At 38.4% G+C, this 21530-nt stretch overlaps 2 protein-coding genes across 16 annotated transcripts; one reads left to right on the top strand and one right to left on the bottom strand.

Moving 5' to 3' along the window:
* Positions 1–2899: 2899 nt before the first annotated feature.
* Positions 2900–6460, bottom strand: LOC138015182 (tachykinin-like peptides receptor 86C). Of its 5 annotated transcripts, none has more exons than XM_068862132.1 (3): positions 6436–6460; positions 4113–4199; positions 2900–3936 (listed from the first exon to the last, which is right to left on the bottom strand). In XM_068862132.1, exon 3 carries the CDS (start codon positions 3893–3895, stop codon positions 3047–3049), a length of 849 nt encoding a protein of 282 aa, XP_068718233.1. In that variant the 5' UTR covers positions 3896–3936; positions 4113–4199; positions 6436–6460; the 3' UTR covers positions 2900–3046. The 5 variants fall into 5 exon arrangements, with proteins under 5 accessions (XP_068718233.1, XP_068718234.1, XP_068718231.1 ...); XM_068862133.1 differs by lacking the exon at positions 6436–6460 and adding an exon at positions 4289–4520 and having other exon boundaries at positions 4109–4199; XM_068862130.1 differs by lacking the exon at positions 6436–6460 and adding an exon at positions 4289–4520.
* On the top strand, positions 5082–21066 carry LOC138015181 (galanin receptor 2a-like). 11 transcript variants are annotated; one of them, XM_068862122.1, is made up of 6 exons: positions 5114–5241; positions 5445–5553; positions 6498–6596; positions 7714–7901; positions 17579–17637; positions 19489–21066. In XM_068862122.1, exon 6 carries the CDS (start codon positions 19594–19596, stop codon positions 20719–20721), a length of 1128 nt encoding a protein of 375 aa, XP_068718223.1. In that variant the 5' UTR covers positions 5114–5241; positions 5445–5553; positions 6498–6596; positions 7714–7901; positions 17579–17637; positions 19489–19593; the 3' UTR covers positions 20722–21066. The 11 variants fall into 11 exon arrangements, with proteins under 11 accessions (XP_068718221.1, XP_068718222.1, XP_068718226.1 ...); XM_068862120.1 differs by lacking the exon at positions 5445–5553 and having other exon boundaries at positions 5082–5172; XM_068862123.1 differs by lacking the exons at positions 5114–5241; positions 5445–5553 and adding an exon at positions 5651–6166.
* Positions 21067–21530: the final 464 nt, after the last annotated feature.

Here is a 21530-nt window from a genome sequence, read left to right as displayed (position 1 = left end):
CTTGTTTTTCGGCATTTCTTTCAATTTTTTTTTTCTGGTGGCATCATGATTGAAGAATTTCTCCAAAACAAACCAGTTAACCGTTAATTTTCTTTTTTAATTGCACGCAACTCTGGGTTTGTTTGTGTGTTTTTGTTGTCATCGCAAATAATCCTTTTTCGGATTGTGCCCTTTTTTGAGACTGAAGAATCTATTGATCGGAGATGACAAATCCGTTTTTGGATTTTCCCAAAAAACCGCACCCAAATTTGTTGCATACTGCTGGGATTGAAATTGTCGAATTGTTTAACTTTTCGGAATTTTGGAATAAGGCGACGTTTACGCGAATGCGGTTACATTTGTAACCGCATCGTTTTCGACAGTAGCAGTTGCACCGATCCGAAACCGGGTCGATTTGAAAACGCTACCAGAAGTGGAGAGTGTGAAAACGATAGGGGTTCACTGTCGTGCAAACGGCGAAACCGCATAGGTTTGAATCCGGTCACAATTTCAGTACGAAATTGGCATTGCATATGTCTGTGTGATGAGTGCCTGAGAACGAAATCGGTATGACCTAAATACTCTCAAAACGGTTTCGTGTAAACACTTCCAAACCCATTGATTTTGAAGGCGTGTAACCATGTCGATGTGAAACAGGGTTCTTGTAAATGCTGCCCAAGTGATCTCTTTCACTACATGCCTTTTAATCTTTTAGGATATTTTTGAATCGGTAACTTCAATTTTTCTCTACTGATTCGAAAGTTTTTTCTTTCTGTTCCATACTTAATCCGTTTCACCCGAAGTGAATTTCTTCCCGACGATTTCATCTACTCGTTTACTTAGGGCAGACTCAAAATCAATAATATAAATAAACTCAGCTTATGTCACTATACAACGCTTATGCTCATGTAGTGCATGAAATGAAAAATGGGAGATCATAGCAGTTAGCCTTGCGGCTTAAGAAGCTCCAAGTAAAACTGAGAAAGAGCAGGCTTGAACGAGATGCTAACCCATGGCCGATCGATTGTGCTGCAATAGCACGATCTTGACGTCACGAAGCATTGTGGGATTAATATGCGGACAAAGACAAAGACATTTTAGAAATGTTTGTCGGCATTTCAATCCCATAATGCTTTGCAGTAATCTATTTTTATCAACTACGAAAAATGCTATTACTCTACCAACTGAGTTATCAAACCAACTCGGAGATGGTTACTGGTAAGTGGAAGCCTGAGATAAATCCATGCAGTCATCAAGCCAGCTGAGCGCTGTTCAATTTACACTTTATATATTCTAAATTTCTTCACATAGTGCCTCGTGAATAGTTTAATCAATGCAAAGTGGGGTAGTGCGAGATCACTCGGGGTATGAGGAAAACATCTCTTCCCAATGAACCAAAAAAAAACGTACCTTTTCAAGCAGTTGGTTTCTCCTACGCCTCCCGAGATGGAAACCACTGCGAGCAACCGTTAGTTTCTTGGCTGGTCATTCATATACCGGATCCGAAATAATTAATGTCCACAAAACAAAAGAACAAGGCGAACATAACTTCGGAATAACAATGGTTCTCTTGTCCTCCGCCAATTTTGTCCGGTATACGAAAGTCTACCCAGTTTCTTTGAGTGAGCCGCCGCCCAGCGCCGAGGAAGAATGACTTAAATTTGAAACGGTAAAACGAGTTAGTAGACTTGTTTTGGCGCTTGCGCGTGGGTTTAGCTACGTAACTGCTGCGTTTGGGTGAGCCTGTTGCGTGTGTACTGATTCCACATTTTCACTGCGAAATAAGACAAAGTGATATCAAATGCATCGCGTAGAGTGTGACGTACTTCCCACACTCAGCTTGATAGAAAATCAAATGGTTCGCAGTGGTTTCTCTCTCGGGAAGCGTCGGAGAAGGGTAAAAGAAACCAGGACTCTGGAAACGAGAATGGGAAATGCCAAATGGTGTAATTGTGATCCATGCGCAATTGTAAGAATCAACAATTAAGAACGAAAGTTAGTGTGATCCACTGTTAACATCCAGCGCAGTGTATGTTTAAACATGAACTAAGCGCTGTTAATTGTCTCTCTTAAATAAAGAGCATCTTAAATTCCTTGAAGATTGTCGTTGAACGTAATTGATCCGGTAAGGAATGCCACACTTTTGCACCATTAAAAGATGTAGATTTTAAGCCAAAATTCTGTTTTACAAAAAGTAGAGTAACTTGGGTGATTTGGAGGTCCAGACAGACACAGAAAATGGTTATAGTCTTATATTTTTACTTTCTATGAGACAAAAAGCATCGCTACCTCCAAGAGATATCTCTGCAAACATTAGAAGGCGAAATGAGAACAAATGGACAAAGCTTTGATTTTACTAAATTAATATTTGTCTTTTTTCTATTCCTTTACCAACTGTGATGACTTCATCGGTTTTACGTTTCAGTGAAGTTTCTTCGACGACTCCACGACGGGGACCGTAACAAACATAACATTAAAAAAATGAACATTTCAGTTCGGCGACCGTTAGTATATGACATTTATATTCATGTATAGTGAATTATTGAATTGTTTATACATAAAATAGTGAGAAGTAGTTTACGTATCGGCAGCGACGAAGTCATCGAAAACCTAAAGCATTTCCCTTCCAATCATTCCATCCGGTTCACGACGTCGTGCAGTATCCCAAAGAAATGTTGAAAATTTGTACACTGCATGTGTAGCACGATTATGTTTGCTAATTATATCTCTTGTTTTATGCCTTTCCCATTGCCGTCGTTGAAGTTACCTAAACTCCTTATAAAGGCCAACGAGGAATCGGCTGGTCTATCGAATTCGCGAGCCGTTCAAATTCTGCTATTTACAAAGGATAAGATTGCCTTTGGAGTCCATAAAATTACAAATAGTTGGTTGTATATGAATTTGCATGTTGTGATAATTCATAAGAACGATCTCTTACAGAAAACCTTTTGATTCTGCAACCAACAGAAAAGGGCGACACCTTCAACATGGCATTGCGGAAGTTAGAGCTGAATGCAAACAAAATTAAAGGATTTGTCATTGTGCTAAAAAAGGGAAACACAAAGTATCAAAAAGCTAAAGTTATTTTACATTTATCTTTAAGAAGAAAATTCTGGAGTGGTGCCTGTAAAGCGAAATACAAACTATAAAATAAAAAGCAAATTACAAGCACGAGAACAATCGAAATAAAAGTTTTCATAATGTTTTTGTTTTGTTCGTTTCTTTTGTTTTCGAAATTGCTAGCTTTTCTCACGTACTCCGGTTTCATTCTGCTAAGTAAAACACGCATGACACGAAAATAAATCACGATTATCGTTACAACTGGTGCAACATGAAAAATGACGATACTTATCAAGTCGTAGATTAACACACCCAATCCTACCCAAGTGAATATGCAAGATGTTACATGACCTACTTTTTCAACTCTTGAAAAGAGAATATCAGAAACACAATATGCTAATGACAACACCCATATTGCAGCCACCAAAACAACCCTTAATTTTGAAGTCAGCAGATTTGCTGTTAAAGGTAATACAATAGCTATGAATCTACTGATAGAAATTGCCACTAAGCTTAGAATGGAGACTGACTGTGAGACCATTCGGCTATAAACTCCAATTTGACACCCGATGGTTGCCAGAGGACCTTGTATGACACTTCCTGTACTTGTTATTATCTCATCTGTGAGGTACAAGGGCCAGGTGGTTATACTGCATATCAAATCGGAGACCGCCATATTGACGTAATAATAGTTAGTGCTTGTTCTGAGTCTCGGAGTCCTGTACACTGCTGTTATCACCAGAGTATTGCCGATAAACGCCGCAATGCTTATGATGCCCATAGTTGTGGTGATAAACGCTGAAAAATAGATGCAGGTCACGTGCCCACGATCTCTGATGTTAGATGAGTTGTTCATGATGCGATATCCGGAGGATTCTAGCAAGAACTTTGGGTTTCCTAGGGAGATATGAGTAAAATGGTAAACAAAGATAACTATTATAATAACGAAAGGCATCAGTAATGATAACTTTAGTACTTTTTGTACACCGGTTGGTCAAAAAAAAGGGCAAAAGAAGCGAAAATCATATGGTGCCTCGAAGAAAAGGGAACATGAAACGAGAAAGAGTACCTGCCTTTTGCAATCTTCAGAAGGTAGTTCTTTTCCCACCTTTCCAAATAGCCCAGGTGGCCCTAAACCAAGGTAACGACAACTTTGTCTACTAAAAAAGAACCACTATGTCAGGACATTCTACAGCTAAAAAATATAAACAAAATTTCCGCCATCCGGATTTGAAAATCTTTCTTTCACCTCGGCCTTTTATCAGATCTGCAAATTAGCTTCTTATTGTGCTTATAGCTGTGGTAGCTAAGTGCTCAACTAAACCAATATGCAGATTAGGCTCTCAAAAACGTGAAAAGAGTTCAGTTCAATGTGGTGATGGTCAGTTATCCTTACAACAACATGTTCTGTAGTGCTGGGTTGTCCTAGAGAAAACGTCGAGAATTGCAATAACTAAAACACCATAGCAAACGCATTAGGATGAATGTATATATTTTGTTTACTGTTACTAAATGGGAAAAAGGCCGGAAATCTAATTTCGATCGTGCGTCGAATGACAGTTGAGCACAAAACATTTGCCTCAATATTGATTTGCATTATATTTACCTATCCTTAAAATCTTCAAGAAAAGCCTTTTTTTTTAACTTACGGCAAGGGTTAGAGAAATGGCGATGCAATTGAAATAACAATCTCCACAAAGAAATTCTCTTCTCCGGTGTTATTTCTTTAGTTTAAAAACGGGTCAAAAAGAAATAAATGTCCTTGAGTTTTTTTTAATTTTAACTCTATATCACTCATATATTCGGGGAAAAAAGGGGTGTGACAATCTGGTGTCAGTTTTAATTGTCATATTTGCCAAATCCCATGGCAGGTTGACATGTCCAAACTATCTTCCAATTTTGGGTCCTTTAAAAAACACGTTTATTCTAACACAGATAGATTAGCTTCCTAAGAAACAATTAAAAACAAACAAACAAAAAAAACACCATCACGTTCATCATATAACAATCGATAAGTTTTCTGTTGTCCACGAATCTTTATCATTTTCTTGTGGATAATATTACGAACATTATTTGCACAGTACATAAGTTGAAGTTGGAGCTCAGGATTCCTCTCCTGAAACATCGATCAAGGTAAATGCCCTTTAAAAAGTTTGTTTGGAGAATTTTTCGGCCGTATTAGAGAGAGGGATCTATTTCCTTGTATCCTTTTAAATTTCAACATTCGCAGATTATTGAGATTATTGAGTCAACGCGCTAGCCGTCTCGATCCATGATGACGTATGGATATTCGAAAAACTTCATTAATTGATGGCCTATCATTCAGCTCTGCATGCCTCGTCCAAAACCTTATTGCAATTCTTATCTCTTTACCGAACAACCTTTTTTCTCACATTAACAATCAGATATCGACTTGTGCCGGATATCATAAAAAAGAATTTTCCAGCACCGTGCTCGGAAAATTGGAAGCCGGATTTATGGCCAAACATGGTGAAGGCGACGAGCTTTCACAAAGTAATATAGCTTACAGAAAACTGCATGCTTTAAAATTTCAATCTGTGTTTCTTTAAAAAGCCTAACTAAAGTCAATGGTTGTAGAACTGAGCTAACTTAATCGAAATTTGCGGCTGAGTCTTCGAACGCCGATGTCGACGGATGTTTCGCTCTCCAAACATTTATTCTTTAATGTCAATCTTGGATACAAATGGAGCACATTTTGCTCATGAATTTAATTAAAACAGTCGACAAGAATAAACGAGATCATGTTTTGCAAAGGACAAGCTGCTAAATGAACTAAAGGACCTACAAGAATTGCTCAAAAAGTTAGTGTGTTACTCGTCAAAATTATCAGTGTTATTTACTACAGATGACACTCACCAAAAGAGAAATTCATGAATGAAATGGCGTGCTCTAAATTAAATTTAAAATTATAGATATATCTGATTTGGGTGTCATCCTTTAGCTTCCACTGACGTTGCCATAGCAACCAGATAGAACTAAACGAAACACGCTGTTATCAGCTTCATGTCTGAAAAGAGATTATGATCCTTTTCGTCCAACATCAATTTGTTGTTGCTAAACACACTGCTTAATAGAGAACAAATCTCCAGCCAACTTAAAGTGATCCGTAAGTGCCAAGTTATTTCTTATTCTTGAATCAGTAAGCCATCCGTTTAACCTCGAACCAAAAAAAAAAAGTTGATGAAAACAAATTTGTTGGGCCAATACAGCTTTTTTTCAATGTCAAATTTCTGGCATTGTTCATTTTCTTAGTCATAGCAGTCCATCAAATTTTTGGCTTTTTATTTCCGTTTTAATGTTCCGGTGCACGTCAATGTTCCATTAGCCCACTAGTTCTGAGCTGTGAGGTACTTGTAGAAATTATTTACGCCTTACTTTGTCATCCCGTGGGATCCGGGTAGCTCTGATCCCTTCTGTTTTTTTCACAATGCTACAAGGAATTCTTCAGATAGTCTCAAACTCCATGCACCCATAAATCTAACAGCTTGCTGAACAGGAGGAAATCCTGGTTTTCAGGTTACATCATCGCTGCCACGGTGAGTTCTCATTTCCTTCTATTGTTGGCCCACTATAATTTGTACACTACACCTTTGTCACCTCGGTCTTAATATAAGAGATTGGTTGCAAACTAGCTGTTAATCAAAGGGTCAAGCAATCATCGGCAAGTCTTTAACTTAGGGTGAATGTTCAAACAAGTTCACTTTCAACAATATGGGCGAAGTTTTCTTTAAATTAACAGGATCCGTAGGGATGGAGAACGAACACTAGATTGCCTGGCTCGTGTTGCCGTTACAACGTTATTGGGGACTTAAGATCTAAGGGCCGATTTACACGATACGATTTTGCTACGACATTTTTTCTGACGTCCACAACAATCGTAAATCATGTCGTGGGCCTGTCGTAAGCCATTGTCGCATGCGACAAAGTCGTACCGTGTAAATCGGCCCTACTTTCCCAACTTTGCACTGTCGTAAGTCTTTCGCGATTATTCCATTTCATTGACGTCGCCGCGACAATGAGCCGGGGCGAATAACCAACAAAAATTGGTGCTAGAGTTTTAGCAAAAAATAGAGAATGAAATTCACGTTGTTATGCAAACAACCGCAAAAATATGGGCTAAAATGCGTGTAACACGTGCCTCCCGATTGGTTTGCGACGTTGTCGTAGCTGTTGTCGTTTCAGGGAGTTTTAGCAAAGACGACGGCTACGGCTACGGCAACGCCACAAAGCAAGAATATTATTGGTTGAAAAAGGAAAAATGCTCGTGCTGCACGTGCAACACGAATTTCCCTGCATTTCTCTGCCGTACTCCACAAAACAACAACGTGAAATCACCCAATTTTAGGTTTTGACGACAACGTGAGCATATAACAATGAAACAGTCATTTTCTGTTTTGACTTTAAAACCGTTCGTACCCAACCAGTTCCAGGATAGTTCGCCTGTATTGTACAAGGTGAACAAGACGGATTCATTCGCGAAATACTTGCGATAGCGCCAAGTTATATTTTGGACTAACGTTTTCGTTGCCGTAGCCGTCGTCTTTGCTAAAACTCCCTTTTAAGCAACCAAAAGGTCGGCGGAAGCGCGAACGTCACCGGAAAACATGATTTCACCATTTTTTGTTGATCTTCCGATTATTGCAACTGGTTTAGGTTGCAAACAGTGTGTGCCAACTGTCACGGAATTAAATTGGCATAGAAGACATTGGTATTCGATGAGAAAAGTGACGTGTGGCCACTTTATCCACATAACCTCAACTAATGAATTTGGCCGTTTCACTGACATCGTCAAGACGACCGCACAGAAATCTATCACAGTGTAAAACGCACGTGCATCACCGGTAAGAGCCATTAATTTGTTAAGGTCCCTGAACTTGTTTATTCGATGTTTTTTTTTTCTGTAGAGTACGCCAAATTGACAAGTGTACTAATCTGCTTGCCGCACGAGAAGAATGATATTCTTCCTCTTTAAACCAGTGCACATGATCATTGTTTTACGGCGTTGGTGTAAGTTTAACTACACTGAACCCGTCATCCGTAAAGGTTGAAATTGAAAACGTGGATAGAATTCAAAGTACTACTAATTAGATGCAGCCTGATATTGGCCAGTCCATGGGTTTTCACAGAGTCCACACTTTTCTAGCTCCAATATTGGACAATTCTATTTAAGCTGGTTCGACTGGTTTCCAAACGTGAAAACCGCTTCTTATTCAAAGGATTCAATGATACCGACTAAAACATGTTTTTAAAACATGAACGGCAGTTGACGGCAGCTGGTAGTACTTTCTACGCTATCACTGGTGACAACAGGAAAATTCAAGTTATCTCCTCTAAAAACATGTGTCAAAATATAGCTAATATAACGGGAATCTAACTAGCCTTTATCAGGTTATATCAATTCTACTTCACAAACTTCCTAAAACATGTAAACACCATAACAAATATCAAAGAAAAGCAAAACATCGAAAGCTTATAGAATCAAGGAGATACAACACAATTCTGTACCTGCAAAATCACGATGATACTAACGTTTCTTTTTTTTTTTTCCAAAATGTTGCTTTGTCCACTGTTTTTCTGATAAATGCAAACGTATAGCTGGATCACAATTGGGTATAACTTCAATACATTTATTCTGATTGGGTCAAGGCTCAACAAATGAAGCTCACTACTTTTCGCGTTCATTATACTGCTCAGATACTAAACTAACTTCAAAATCCGAAGGTTTGTAATCACAAATTTGTTCGTATGAAGAACTGGCGTGTATTAGAATGTCAGGAAAACGTTAGAGGTGTGTTGATCTGTGATCACGAAGCAGAACATTATTAAACATCATATCATTCTAATTGCCTTGTTTTGAAGTTTCCGGCACTATTTGTAATATAAGAGTTGACTCCTGAAGTCCCACGGTATGAAACCATAAGTAATTAAAGAAAGCGATAAACTATGGGCTACACGGTATTGACTAATTGAAAAGAAGAAACCTAAGATAAAGCCTTACTCTCGCCGGTGCACTTAATGTCACAGTTTACTATAACTTTTATCAACAACGTTAAGCATCCAAGGTGATCGCGCCATGAAAGATTGCTGTCAATCGATTAATCCGTCCTGCCTGAATATTTAATGCTTGATGATTGCTTCAAGTGCTGGCCTGCTAATACGATTGACGAATGTGAATTGCAGTTAAGCTTTTGTCTTGGTTGCAAAACTTAATATTACTTAAATTCAGGGTTTGTTTATTAACGCATCAGTAAGAATTCAAAAAGCAACGAGAGAGCAAGGCTCGTGGGCTGAATTACTCAGAAGCAGTAAGCGGAGAGGGATCGTCAACCAAAGAGGCCGCTTCATATGAATAAGAAAGGGATAAGAGCCTAATATTGCAGAGCCTTAGTTGAAGAACGCCGAAATAATCTGTAAAATTCAGACGGAATACCGTTAACAAAAACCAAGCGAAAGTAAAGGAGTTTTAGATGACAGATGCTCTTCTATTTCCTCTTTCGCAAGCTTATTGATTTTTTTTGTGAAGGTAAGATCGCCGGTAATCATTGATAGAAAACCATCAATAAGATGTAATCCAAGTTTCAGAGAAGACCATAATTTCGAAGACACAATTGCAAAAAATGGAATGATGACTCACGAAGATCGTTGAAATGCTTATGTATATGATATTCAAGTGGAGTTTACAATAACAAAAGAAAGCTCATTTAAGCTCGTCAAGCGTAAAAATTCCACGTTTTTTTTTTTTTGCATGTAAGTTAGGGTCTGTTGAAAGGTGGTCGAATCATGCACATATCACAATTTTTCAAAAACGTTATATTGGCAGGTAAACGCATTTAAAGTTCGAAATAAGTAAAAAAAAAGTATTATCTCACTAAAATTGGGCAGACCATTTTTATTTGCCTTGAAGCGCGACTCGTAAACGTGCATTCTGCCTATTCGGTTGACCAGCACGAAATGTCGTGAGAGTTCAAGTGTTTTGTATTCGGCGTTTACATACGCCGTCAAATCAGAGCTAAAATTCGACATTTTGAGAACCAGAAGGACACTGAATACCATAATCCCGGTAAAATTTTGTTTCATTAACTTTATATGTGCGTATTTACGCCTTACCTTGGGAAGAACTAGAGCCAATCACGACTACAAACTTTAAATTATGTAAAAGTAGCAACAAAGAATCGCTACAAGTACTCTTTCTTTGAACGAATTGTTAACAGGCGGAATGACTTGCCTGAAGACGTTGTACACGCTGGCTTATTAACTCAGTTTTTCGTAAGAGACTAAATATTCACATTACCATTAACTGATTGAAATGATTTTATATAGATTTGAAAAAGTTTTATATGTAAACATGAATATTTGCTATTAGATTCCGATCTTTTTATTTGGAGATGTTGTTTCATATAGGGATGACCAGTAACGATTTACCCTTTCAGTAGGTGCTTTATATTTGTTAATTTTAAACATCTTCTGAATAAAGTGTTATATGTTATGCTATATTATGTCATGTTATGTTACGTTACGTTACGTTACGTTATGTCATGTTATGTTATGTTATGTTATGTTATGTTATGTTAATACGAACCAAACAGTTTTTGGAAATCAATTTAGGGTTATTTCATATTTTTCATGCATTTATATGGATTTCACTACCACCAACAACAATTTGGTCTGGATTCTACAGGTTATCCATGTGACAAATTTTTCTAAAGAAAACTTCACTTATTGAAGCACTTTTTTGTCGCTTTTCGTCAACAGGTGAAAATTCGAGAACTTAATCTCTACGCGATCATGAACGGTTCCTCGCAAGGAAATTATAGCGATGAGCCTGTGTGCCTATTCAATGCTTCAGCATTTTTCATTACGACGTTGTCTTTGATAAGTTTGGCGTCTATTATCGGCAACATCTTTGTCATTTCTGCAGTGTACAGAAAGCCAGTCCTGAGAACAAGTACAAATTATTATTACGTTAATATGGCGGTGTCTGATATTATATTTTGTCTCATGGCTTGGCCATTTTTCTTGACTGGAAAGATATTTATCAGCAAAGGAAGCGTCATCGAAGGTCCTCTAGCCACCTATGCCTGCAAAACGTCATTATATCTGAGGCTAGCATCATATTTAGTTTCAGTTTGCTCCTTGGTATTGATCGCCGTCGACAGATTCGTTGGAATTGTGTATCCTTTCAAGGTTTACTTGCTCTCAAGAAAACTCAGAGTGACTTTGATTTCAGCAACATGGCTTCTCTCGCTGTCTTCGTGTTGTCCCATTTTCCTTTTTTCCAGTGAATACAATGACGGTCAAAAGTCATATTGTAGATATTGGTGGGGTGGTGAAAAAGCCGTCATATCTAGCCTCGTTGGAACGAGTTTCGCGACTTTTGTACCACTCGGTGCAATTATCATTTTGTATCAACTTATCATGCGAGTGTTAAAGCAGAACCCCTTCCAGGAAACCAGCCCGCCAGGAATCAACCCTGGATACTGGAGGAACAAGACTTGCAAAAAGACGATGTACTTGTTCATCGTGATCGTTGCTGCATTCTTCGTTTGTTGGCTAACGCCCTACGTAACATCAGTTGTAGAAATGTTCGCACCTGAACTTGTTCTCAAAGATCATTGCCACTGGATAGAAGGTCTTAGTTACACTGTATTTCCGTCGCTCAGTACAGTAATGAATCCAGTTATTTTGTTTTCATTGAGTTCTCGGTTTCGAGAAGCGTTGCCCACGTTACTTCCGATTTCTTTCAGTAAGTGGAAGGCGTGCTGTTAATTCCTAATCAGCGTCATTCATCATTTACATGACGGTCAATGAGAAATGATGTGAACTATGAAATTAACGTTCACTGCATTTCAAAAGAAAAGTGCTATGGCCAGTCACAACAGACGCAAACATTCATATGGGCCATAATAGCGCCGAGCAAGCGAGCAAGTCAAAAATATGATGCCTTTGGCCGAGTTATTGAAATTTGAAATAAGTCTTTCTTTAAAAATGTCGTGATGAATATACATGCAAAAACATATACATTGACTGTTATGCAAGAATGAAATTTCTCGAAAACTTCAATAAAAGATTTAATATTATGTGTCACACACTCGAAACACATTGAACATACTGTTCGATTTAGGGCCTGGCTAAACATAATAGGTAATCCAAGAAATGGTACTGCGAGTTCAAGCTTTCTGAGTCAATTACAGCATACCATACCACGCATCTTATTAACCATTTTCACATTTCCCATAATACACTTTGTTTGCCCCCTAAATTTTGCATAAACCATTGTTTTCAAATGCTCTTGGGAATATGCAGTGTTCCACTGAGGGAAATGTGAAAATGGTCAACTAGAAAACTAGCGATTTTGCTATAGTAGAGTAGGAGATGACAACCTCACGCCATCTGTTACTTACTGATATAAAACTTCCAACCTATATACTCTAACGAATCCTTCAATCTGATTGGCTTGCTACTTAGGCCCGCGCGGAATGTTACATTTAAGTAGTTTGTAGGCAGGACAGTTTCCTTGCGAGTGTTTGAGGATTTAAGTACACTTAGTAGGCAACGGCGACAACGGGTCACCCTTTATCGAGTAACAGATGGCGTGAGGTTGTCAACTCCTCCTTGAACTGTTCTAGTTTTCTAATTGACCTTTCTCGAGCGTTGATCTTGTAGAACCCACTGAATGAGCCCATCACGTAGGAATAAAGATAACAGGTGCAATTTCATGAGCGATTCTTAGTTCCTTTCCAGCAAAACGGTAAGCGAACAAAAGGACTCTTGTAATACTTTTGGATCTCCCGTCAGTGATAAAGCCACTAGACAAAAGAATCGAAACGTTTACCTTTTGAATTATGAGTCGATCAAAACAAAATATCTCCTTCGTTGTGTCACCACGCCAATAAATAAAAGCTTAGCATTGTCTGGGTTTAATTGAGTTTCACCAACCTGGGGCCGGTTGATCGAAGACTGGTTTGCGCTAACTGTTGGTTAAGAAGTATCAAAACCTATAGGTTTCCATGGTATTTAACACTGGTTAGCGCTAAGCATTCGTCTAGCAACTAACCCGTCCTGAACGCTCCGAGCCAAGTGACAGTTTGCCTTTTTCGAACAGCACACAACACCGGGACCTCCGAGCCCTACACTTTGCAAATTGCGAGTGCGTTCTCCAAGAGTTAATTAACAATGGTGCAGCACTGTTATTTTAAGTCCGTGAATGCTGGTGACTGGTCCCGGGCTGCCATTCGAACCCGAAACCTCCCGCACAGTAGCGGCTGATGCTTAACCATCAGAAGCAACTGTTCGGCGGCGGGTGCTTTGGTTTAAAAAGTGCTGATCATTGCTTTGTTAACGCAATAAAATGGTGAGAAGGCCTCGTAACATGAACTATGAATAGAATAAACTAATTAAGAGTAATGTGGTTCAGCCAAGAAATCCCAATGAAAAAAATTAAATCTGAATGTTTGCCCGAGTATGAAATGGCCCGCACCATGAAACATTAAAATCTCTGACCTGACTAGCTTGGGACCTTTTCAGCTTTCTACTTTTACATTAGATCACCACTGCTCTACAGACTTAATTAACTAACACAGCTTTTCGATTTTCTTCCCTAATATCAGTCTATTTCCACACCAGAACCACTCACCGGGGTCGCATAGTTTTCATTAGGGATTTCACAGCACTGCAAAATTAAACTGTCATTTGCTATTTTCACCAATCCCATAATACAGTTCATTTTTGGGGTCATTTGCATTAAAACAATGGATATCCACTTCACTGAAGCATGATACATGTAGTTCCGTGTAAAGAAGCCCCAAAACGTATTACGTTATGAGATGTGGGAAATAGTCTATTGATTGGCCTTATTGACCGAATGCAAAAATGGCCGCCAACAAATAATTCTTTTGTATTTGTATTAAATGGCCTTACTTGCCTGGTTAGCAGGTGTAAAATTGAAAAAAACCTTGGCTGTAAAACGAGGCTAGTCAGGCTAACAAAGATAAAAATTTAATTTACTGGCGGGTATTTTGGCATTCGGTGTTTATTCCCCGCAAACTATAAACATGGCTCTCATTGAGTTTTGTGAAATGCTATTACGGCGTTCGGTAGTTTTTTTAAAACCGGTAATTGTGTTTTTCTGTGTCCCTGGGGGGCTACATTTATGATTATTCTTCGTTTTGTGTTCGTCATTTAAGAGTCCAGGCTATCTATTGTAATTACAACGAATGAATGGTCATTTTACACTGCTGACCATGGCGCCTACAATGTAGGCGCAGGGATGGCCCTAACTGAGAACTCTTCTTTATGGCAAGTCAACACAATATTGCAAAATAGCATAGGGTTACCTGGTAAAAAAACAAAGGCAGATTCAAGACAGGAAAATCCTGCTACGCAAGTCCTTCTATCCTTGATCCACGCAACTCAATAGCAGAAATTTTGAGCAAGGCTTGTTAAAAAATATGAGTGTTCTTTCTAAGTTGTTATCGCTTACCTGAGATTTTCCATTTCTCCAATCTTAAAGGATAATATTCAGGGTGTCTTTCCGAGCTGATCCATTTAGGGATTTGATTAAAATCTGTTTCAAAAATCTGTTTTTTTTTTTGTAAACGCGCGAAATAAGCCAGTTGAATACGAAGGCGCGTGTCATCCTTATGAGGCTCCTTCGTTAAACAGGAATGCTAGTATCGGAACAATGGCCGCAAAAACATCAATTACTAAATTCATTGTTTTATTTTGGTATTATGTTTCCAGTACGTTAAACAGAGAATGTTTTTTCGGGAGGGCGGTAAAACCCTTCCCGATTATGCTAGTTTTTGGCACAGGGGGAACGATTCCATGGTCCAGCGTGCAAGCGTCTGATAAATTTGCTTTCACTTCACTGATTCGAATCCTAGTTTGTTGTTCGTTGTCGAATCATTTCAAACTCACCTATCCCAAAAGGGTACAGAGTTCGCTTTTTTCCTTGCGGGGGCACGATTTTGTAGAGGCAAAGACTCAGAGCGATTTCCCGAAATTTCTGGCTCCACAACTGTTACTCTCCGATAGTTAATTCTGTCATTTCAATTTTAAAAACGACAATGAATTCAGGTTTACAGAAAACGCCTCCAGATTCATGAAGGCATTTCTTACACTAAATTTGTAACAGTTAAGTGGAGCAAAAGGAGAGCATGTTAAATTTTCATCCCCGGAGATAGTCAATCTGCATAAATGGAATAAAGACAAGCAAGCTTGGAAGGAAACAGGGAAGTAACAAACGGTAAGACCGGCCTAATTAGCAAGTGTTCCCGCAATTTCGAAAAAAATTGTTCACACTTTGCTCTCAAAGTTTCAAACTTTAATATTGCTCAGCAAAACTCTTTTGCGATCTTTTTTTCATAATTTTTGGAAAGCACTACCAGTGCGTCATGGAGTCTTCTTCTGTCACTGTTATGTAACCAAGGAAGCTATTATGGGAGCAGTGGAAGCGTCAGGGTCAAACTTTTAGTCTTTTAAATTAACTTTAATAGTGAATTCAGAACAAATTAGGAATCCACGATAATCGTTAATTCAGAAGTAGAGAATGGATTGGACTTACTCCGCACTGAGCCTCGTGCTCAATTCAAGAAAATTAGGGGAACGTGTAAAATTACTCGTGCCGGTGATATCATGGGTTTCCATCTAGTGGTAGTAGTAGTAGTAGTAGTAGTAGTAGTAGTAGTAGTAGTAGTAGTAGTAGTAGTAGTAGTAGTAGTAGTAGTAGTAGTAGTAGTAGTAGTAGTAGTAGTAGTAGTAGTAGTAGTAGTAGTAGTAGTAGTAGTACTAGTAGTAGTAGTAGTAGTAGTAGTAAACTCTATTTCAGATTAAATTTCTATTTCTATTTCGGATTAAGGGGTAGCTCCACATAAGCGCTAATATCTCCGAGATAAAATATATAACTATAAACAAATAAATAATATAAAATAAAAATATATGCACATTCTTGTAAGAATTACATGCTAACTATAATCAAATAACTGAGCCTAATATTTTACCCGGACTTAGTATAGTTTTAACTAATTGTGTCTAATTAATTTTAACACATATGAAACCCCGAATCATCCAGTTATTGAAGAAAGAAGTAAAGACAATAATTTAACGCATGCCAGAGAACACAGACTGAAATACTTGTGCATTTGCCCTTTTCAAATATCGAACGCTTTGTCTTTTGATCTTACTCACTTTGGATTTTAACACGCAAGCAGCATCGACCCTCAGGGCAAAATTTAATTGGCCACTGGAAAAAGGCGACACAACAATCTGAACGCCCAATTAAACACTCACAAACAATTCTTTGTGTCCTTAGCTTTCCGCCTCCATCACGCTATTCGACGGGTGGTGCACATATTTATATCATTATTCACTGACCTGTTTACGCCAATATCATACGACACCAGAAGCTTTGGTTTTGACGTTTTTGGGTCTCCTAAGTTTTTTATACAGTATAAGTAAAAGCAAGTATCGTGATTATGGACACACTTTAGAGGTAAGGTTATCGTAACCGAAGTCAATCTCTCGTAGCTGCGATGCGGCGTGTATTTTATCTTCATACCGAACTGGTCGTGCAACAACACTGATTTGACAATGTTTGAGCCAACTTCAAGCAATGCACACGTGTTCTGTTTTGCTTGTTTGATTTCTTGCCGCTTGTTCAATATAAGGGTGATCGAGATAAACTTCAATCAAATAGTGGACGAGACCTCTTTCAAACGAACCTAATAATTATTTTGCAATTAATTCAGTTACCAAAATGAAATTGTTGGAAAGGAATTTCCAAGTAAGTTCAACTATGAGAGGTGAAAACGCGACATTAAATGTTTAACATCCTTTTTAGCCTATCCTATTTCTCTCGTTTGTTGAATCATGGCAGTTTCATACCTTTCTTGCTAATATGTCTATGCAAATGAGGAGAGACAGGCCTGCCTTAATATCGAAGGGACAAAGTAAAAGCTTCTCGAACCAAAACGTTAGATTTTCTCGACTCCTTAATTAAAGGCAACCTTTTTAAACAGTACATGTACCGTAGTGAGTGATTCTGATTAACCGGTGGAAAGATTTACTCAGGGAAACTTGAACACAACGGAAGTAAATTAGTTTCAATGAAAATGATAAAACAGGAGATGTTTGATCAACTGAAGCAAAAATACGTGCAACTTTTCAGGCAAAATGCCTGCTCGCGTCAGTATTGATGATACATTTAAACTTCACGAATAAAACTAGGAAAGTGAAAATTTCCCGAAAACATTATTTATGAATTCGAGATTTCATCTTCCTTTATTTTCAATATTTGTTTTTGTTTTTTCCCGACCGCGCACTCTCAAAGTAATGTATCAAAAATTGTTTATCTAACAAGTGATTTTGCAAATACAGTAAACAGAAAACGATATGACGGTTTTAAAAGAAACTGATGTCTAACTTTCATGAAAAAATGTGTCTTAAAAACCATACAAGATAAAACCATATAGATTATTTTTACACAAGCTCAGTTCTTTGTTTCTATGTTGTTTTCCAACAGAGCCTTAATTGCCAAAGGAAACAGGAAACATACATTGAAGTAAATTGTCCAAATTCAAGGTTTGTGGTGGACTTGGGCACGCAAAGATAGGTTCTGAGTTTCGTTTCTTAGCTATAACTAGAACTTTTAATTTTCGTTAAGCCAATTTATTGAATTAGCTACCATTTATGTGATTTACGTGTGTGTTAGCAAAACGTAACGCGCAATCGCTTTGGTTTTTGAAGAACTGCGAGCAGTGTTCCGAAGCAAATCCGAAACCACACATCCCGCTCGCTTGTCACGTATTTTTGTGCAAATGTTAAATGTGCTTTTATCGTGATTTTCATAATAAAGTTCTATTGAAATATATTTAAACTGCAGAATGGATATAAAATGAAAATTAGAAAGATTATCACAGTTAGATAAACAACTTAAGGTCTCGGTAAAGATAAATTTGAACGTCTCGCTCATTTTTTTTTTTTTTTTTTTTTTTGTTTTTTTTTTGTTTTTGCAAATCTTGAATAGGTGGGCTGTGAAGCAAATTTTCCCGAAAAAATAATTCTGAAAAATTAATTTTAAAGCCGCTTTTCTTTCTTCCCCGCCATATTCTGTGTCAATTGACAGCCTTCAAGCGCGATTTGCTACCTTAGCACGTGACCGAACACTGATTGGCTCAGCATAATTGGCTTTCAAGTAGGGGGCGGAGTTATTCAGCAGACAGAGCTTAAAATCTACGACGACGACGTCAACGACAACGCCGCAAAATAGTGATATCATTGGTTAAAAGAGCATAAGTAATCGTGCTGCACGTGCCGCACGGATTATCGCTCATATTTTTGCGGTTCTCGGCATGACGACGACGTGAAATCACCAAATTTTAGGTTTTGACGACAACGTGAGCATGCAACAGAGAATCCTTCATTCTCTATTTCACTCTGAAACCGTTCGTACCGATTTATTTTTAGGATACTTCGCCCATATTGTAGGACGTGAACGAGATGGAATAATCCCGAAAGACTTATAATAGAGCAAAGTTTTATTTTGAGGTGATGTTTTCGTTGACGTCGCCGTCGTAGATCTTAAGGTCCCTTGTTTCTGTGAACTGCACGCGAAATCTTGAAATTTCTTTTTTCTAGGGGTTTATTTTGACGCCAAAATTACAACTTCTCGGACCTCCTGTTCCCACGGGTTTTAAGATATCGCTTCCAAATACTACGTGAGGAATTTTTCGTTTGTCTTCGGATACTGATTTTACGGCTTTTTGTTTGGCCAAATTAAGTTTGAGATGAGAGTTTCGACTTTGGTGCGTGATATCTCTTTCAACCCTTAACATATTAAAACTCCTCACATAGTATTGGAGTGCATTCACCTGTGACTATAAAGATGCAACAAAGTGCGGTTATTTTCTCAATAAAGTGAAGGGGCAGGAGCTTCTGCAGCAGACTCGGTCGTCACGGGTCTGAGTTTGAGGCATCAAAAGTAAAAGGCAATATTAATTACCAAAAAACTAAAACTGTATTCAAATAATTCAATCTATTAGCTTAAATGTGATATATAGTTTGACCCTCTACAAAAAAAAGCGGCGCGACAATTTCATTTTTCCGCGGACACCTCATTTTCCCTTTACCGAGACCTTAGCAACTAAGCCCGAAAATTGAGATTTGAACCCATCACCATACTGAGATCTGCGCTGCACTGCTCTTCCCGCTGTCGGTTTCATACAATTTAATAAATATTTCATGTTTACACCATGTATATCCTTCTATAATCTGTTTTACAAAATAAAACTCGTCTCCACTGCTTTTTCCTAACACTAAACAACGAGAAACATTTCACCTGTGTTATATTTTCCTGTTTTCGATTTTGCATCATTCTTCTAAAAAGATAATTTATCCAGAAATTGGTTATGTAACATGTGGTCACGTTTACAGGACCGTGGGGTTTCCTTTAATTGTTCCTGTTGGTAAAACATCATCGAAGGAAGTGTCCATTGCAAGCCTGACAGAAGAGTATCCTTCATACATGAAAAGTTGACCATGAACAATTCAAGTGTCACAAACAGCCATGGGCAGAATTGTTCTCGTGCGGTGTCGACTTTATTTATATCACTAATGTCCGTTATAAGCGTCGCGGCTATCGTGGGCAACTTTCTTGTCACAGCTGCTTTTCTCAAGACTTCAAGTTTAAGAACAAGCACAAACTACTATATAGTGAACATGACAACCTCCGATCTTGTGTGTTGGTGTTTCAATTGGCCACTCTATGCGACAGAAGGAATGCTAACCAGGAAGCAATTCATCGCGGGACCTTCAGCAGTCGTGGCTTGTAAGCTCGGAATGTACTTTAGAGGTGTATCACAAGTGGTTTCTGTTTTGAGTTTGGTGTTGATCGCGGTCGACAGATATTTTGCCATCGTGTTTCCCTTGAAAGCAACGCTTTTCAACGGAAAGCGAGCCCGCATAACTTTGCTTCTTCTGACATGGATTATACCGCTTCTTACGGGAATTCCGTACTTCATCTACACTGGTATTGTTGAAGTGGATGGTTACAACTTTTGTAGAACCTTGTGGAACACACTTTTCAACACGATTTTCAACCTTGCCGGCTTTGTTGTATTTTACTGTACTCCTCTTATTTCAATGATTATACTTTACAGTCGCATCGTGAAAACCTTGCGGAAGGGAAGGGCAATTTTGGACCTAATGAAAGAGAAAAGAGAAAGGCAACGCCAAAAAATCACGAAGATAGGAGTTCTCATGGTGATCGCCTTCTTCGTATGTTGGACTCCACTCTGCGTTTATTTGTTTTTAAAACTCTTCAAACCACATTTATTTCTTCAAGACCACTGTCAGACAATGGTAGCTTTGTTTTTTTACGTTTTTCCATCTCTAAGCACGGCCATTAATCCTATCATTCTCTTCTCCTTCAGCACAAACTATCGAAATGCCTTAAAAACCTTGATTTGTAAGTCCCGTTGCTTTTACAGAGGAAAACCGCTTTTGCGCAGGTTACACCTCTCGAGATGTGGATCAACGCAAGCAACAAGGCCTAGTCAAGAAGATATCTCGGAGTTTTCACGCCAAAGGCGTGATGATGGAACAAGCTTAGTATTGCATCACTTACAAAGACGTTCTCGACAAATTTCTCCGTGGATTTCTCCGTGAATTTCCTCGTAAGAGTACTAAAATAACAGACACTTCTAGCAGTCCCTTTTTTGCATGGACCACGAAAAAGCAATAGTCTATAGTCTTAGTCGCACGAAATTTGGACGCCACCAGATTTCGCGCCCTTTTAGTTTGGCTTTGCTGGCTTGACGAACAAAACGAAAAATGGACTGTTCGTGGTGTACCAAAGCCAATATGGCAGCATACAGAAAATTTATAATAGAAAATAAAGAAGTAATAGATGCAACATATACTTTTAGCATTTCCAAAAATTAAGAGCTAATTCCTTTGGTGATTACGAAGCTATACCGATCAGGCGAATTAAAATAAAGCCTGTTAATAACAGCGTGGCATCTATTTGTTGTCATCACCGAAAGGAGGTTTCTTATAAACGAAAAGGGGGCAACTGGTTGCAATAAATACCGTAAGTGATCCGATAGTCACCCCTATCAAATAAACGAGTCTTGTCTAATGAGCTCTACGCAAAACTCAAATCTCGTCACCAGAGCTATTCTGTTTTGCGCATGACTGGGTTAGAGAAGACATGCGCAGACAAAGGAAGAGAGAAGTCCGAGTCATGCGCAGACATAAGTCCCGAAGAACAGCTACTGTGTACTCCGCTAGCCAAGCAAAAGAGTTAAACAAACGTGCTAGTGGGACGAGTTTGTCATCAAGTCCATCGACTGCAAAGACATAAAAATTCTGAAAAATGTAGGCTAAATAATAACAGTCATTTGACGTTTGCAAAGAACGTGATACACTCGAGTATAGCGTTTTTAAGAGAAAACAGAGCTCGTCAGTTAGCAAGA

Source organism: Montipora capricornis, chromosome 9 (assembly GCF_036669925.1).
Source record: "Montipora capricornis isolate CH-2021 chromosome 9, ASM3666992v2, whole genome shotgun sequence".
Taxonomy (NCBI): Eukaryota; Metazoa; Cnidaria; class Anthozoa; order Scleractinia; family Acroporidae; genus Montipora; species Montipora capricornis.
This window is presented reverse-complemented; position numbering and strand designations above follow the sequence as displayed.

Coding starts and splice junctions, on each gene's coding strand:
- LOC138015181 (XM_068862121.1), top strand. CDS start 19,594: ATGAACAATTCAAGTGTCACAAACAGCCATGGGCAGAATTGTTCTCGT.
- LOC138015182 (XM_068862132.1), bottom strand. CDS start 3,895: ATGAACAACTCATCTAACATCAGAGATCGTGGGCACGTGACCTGCATC.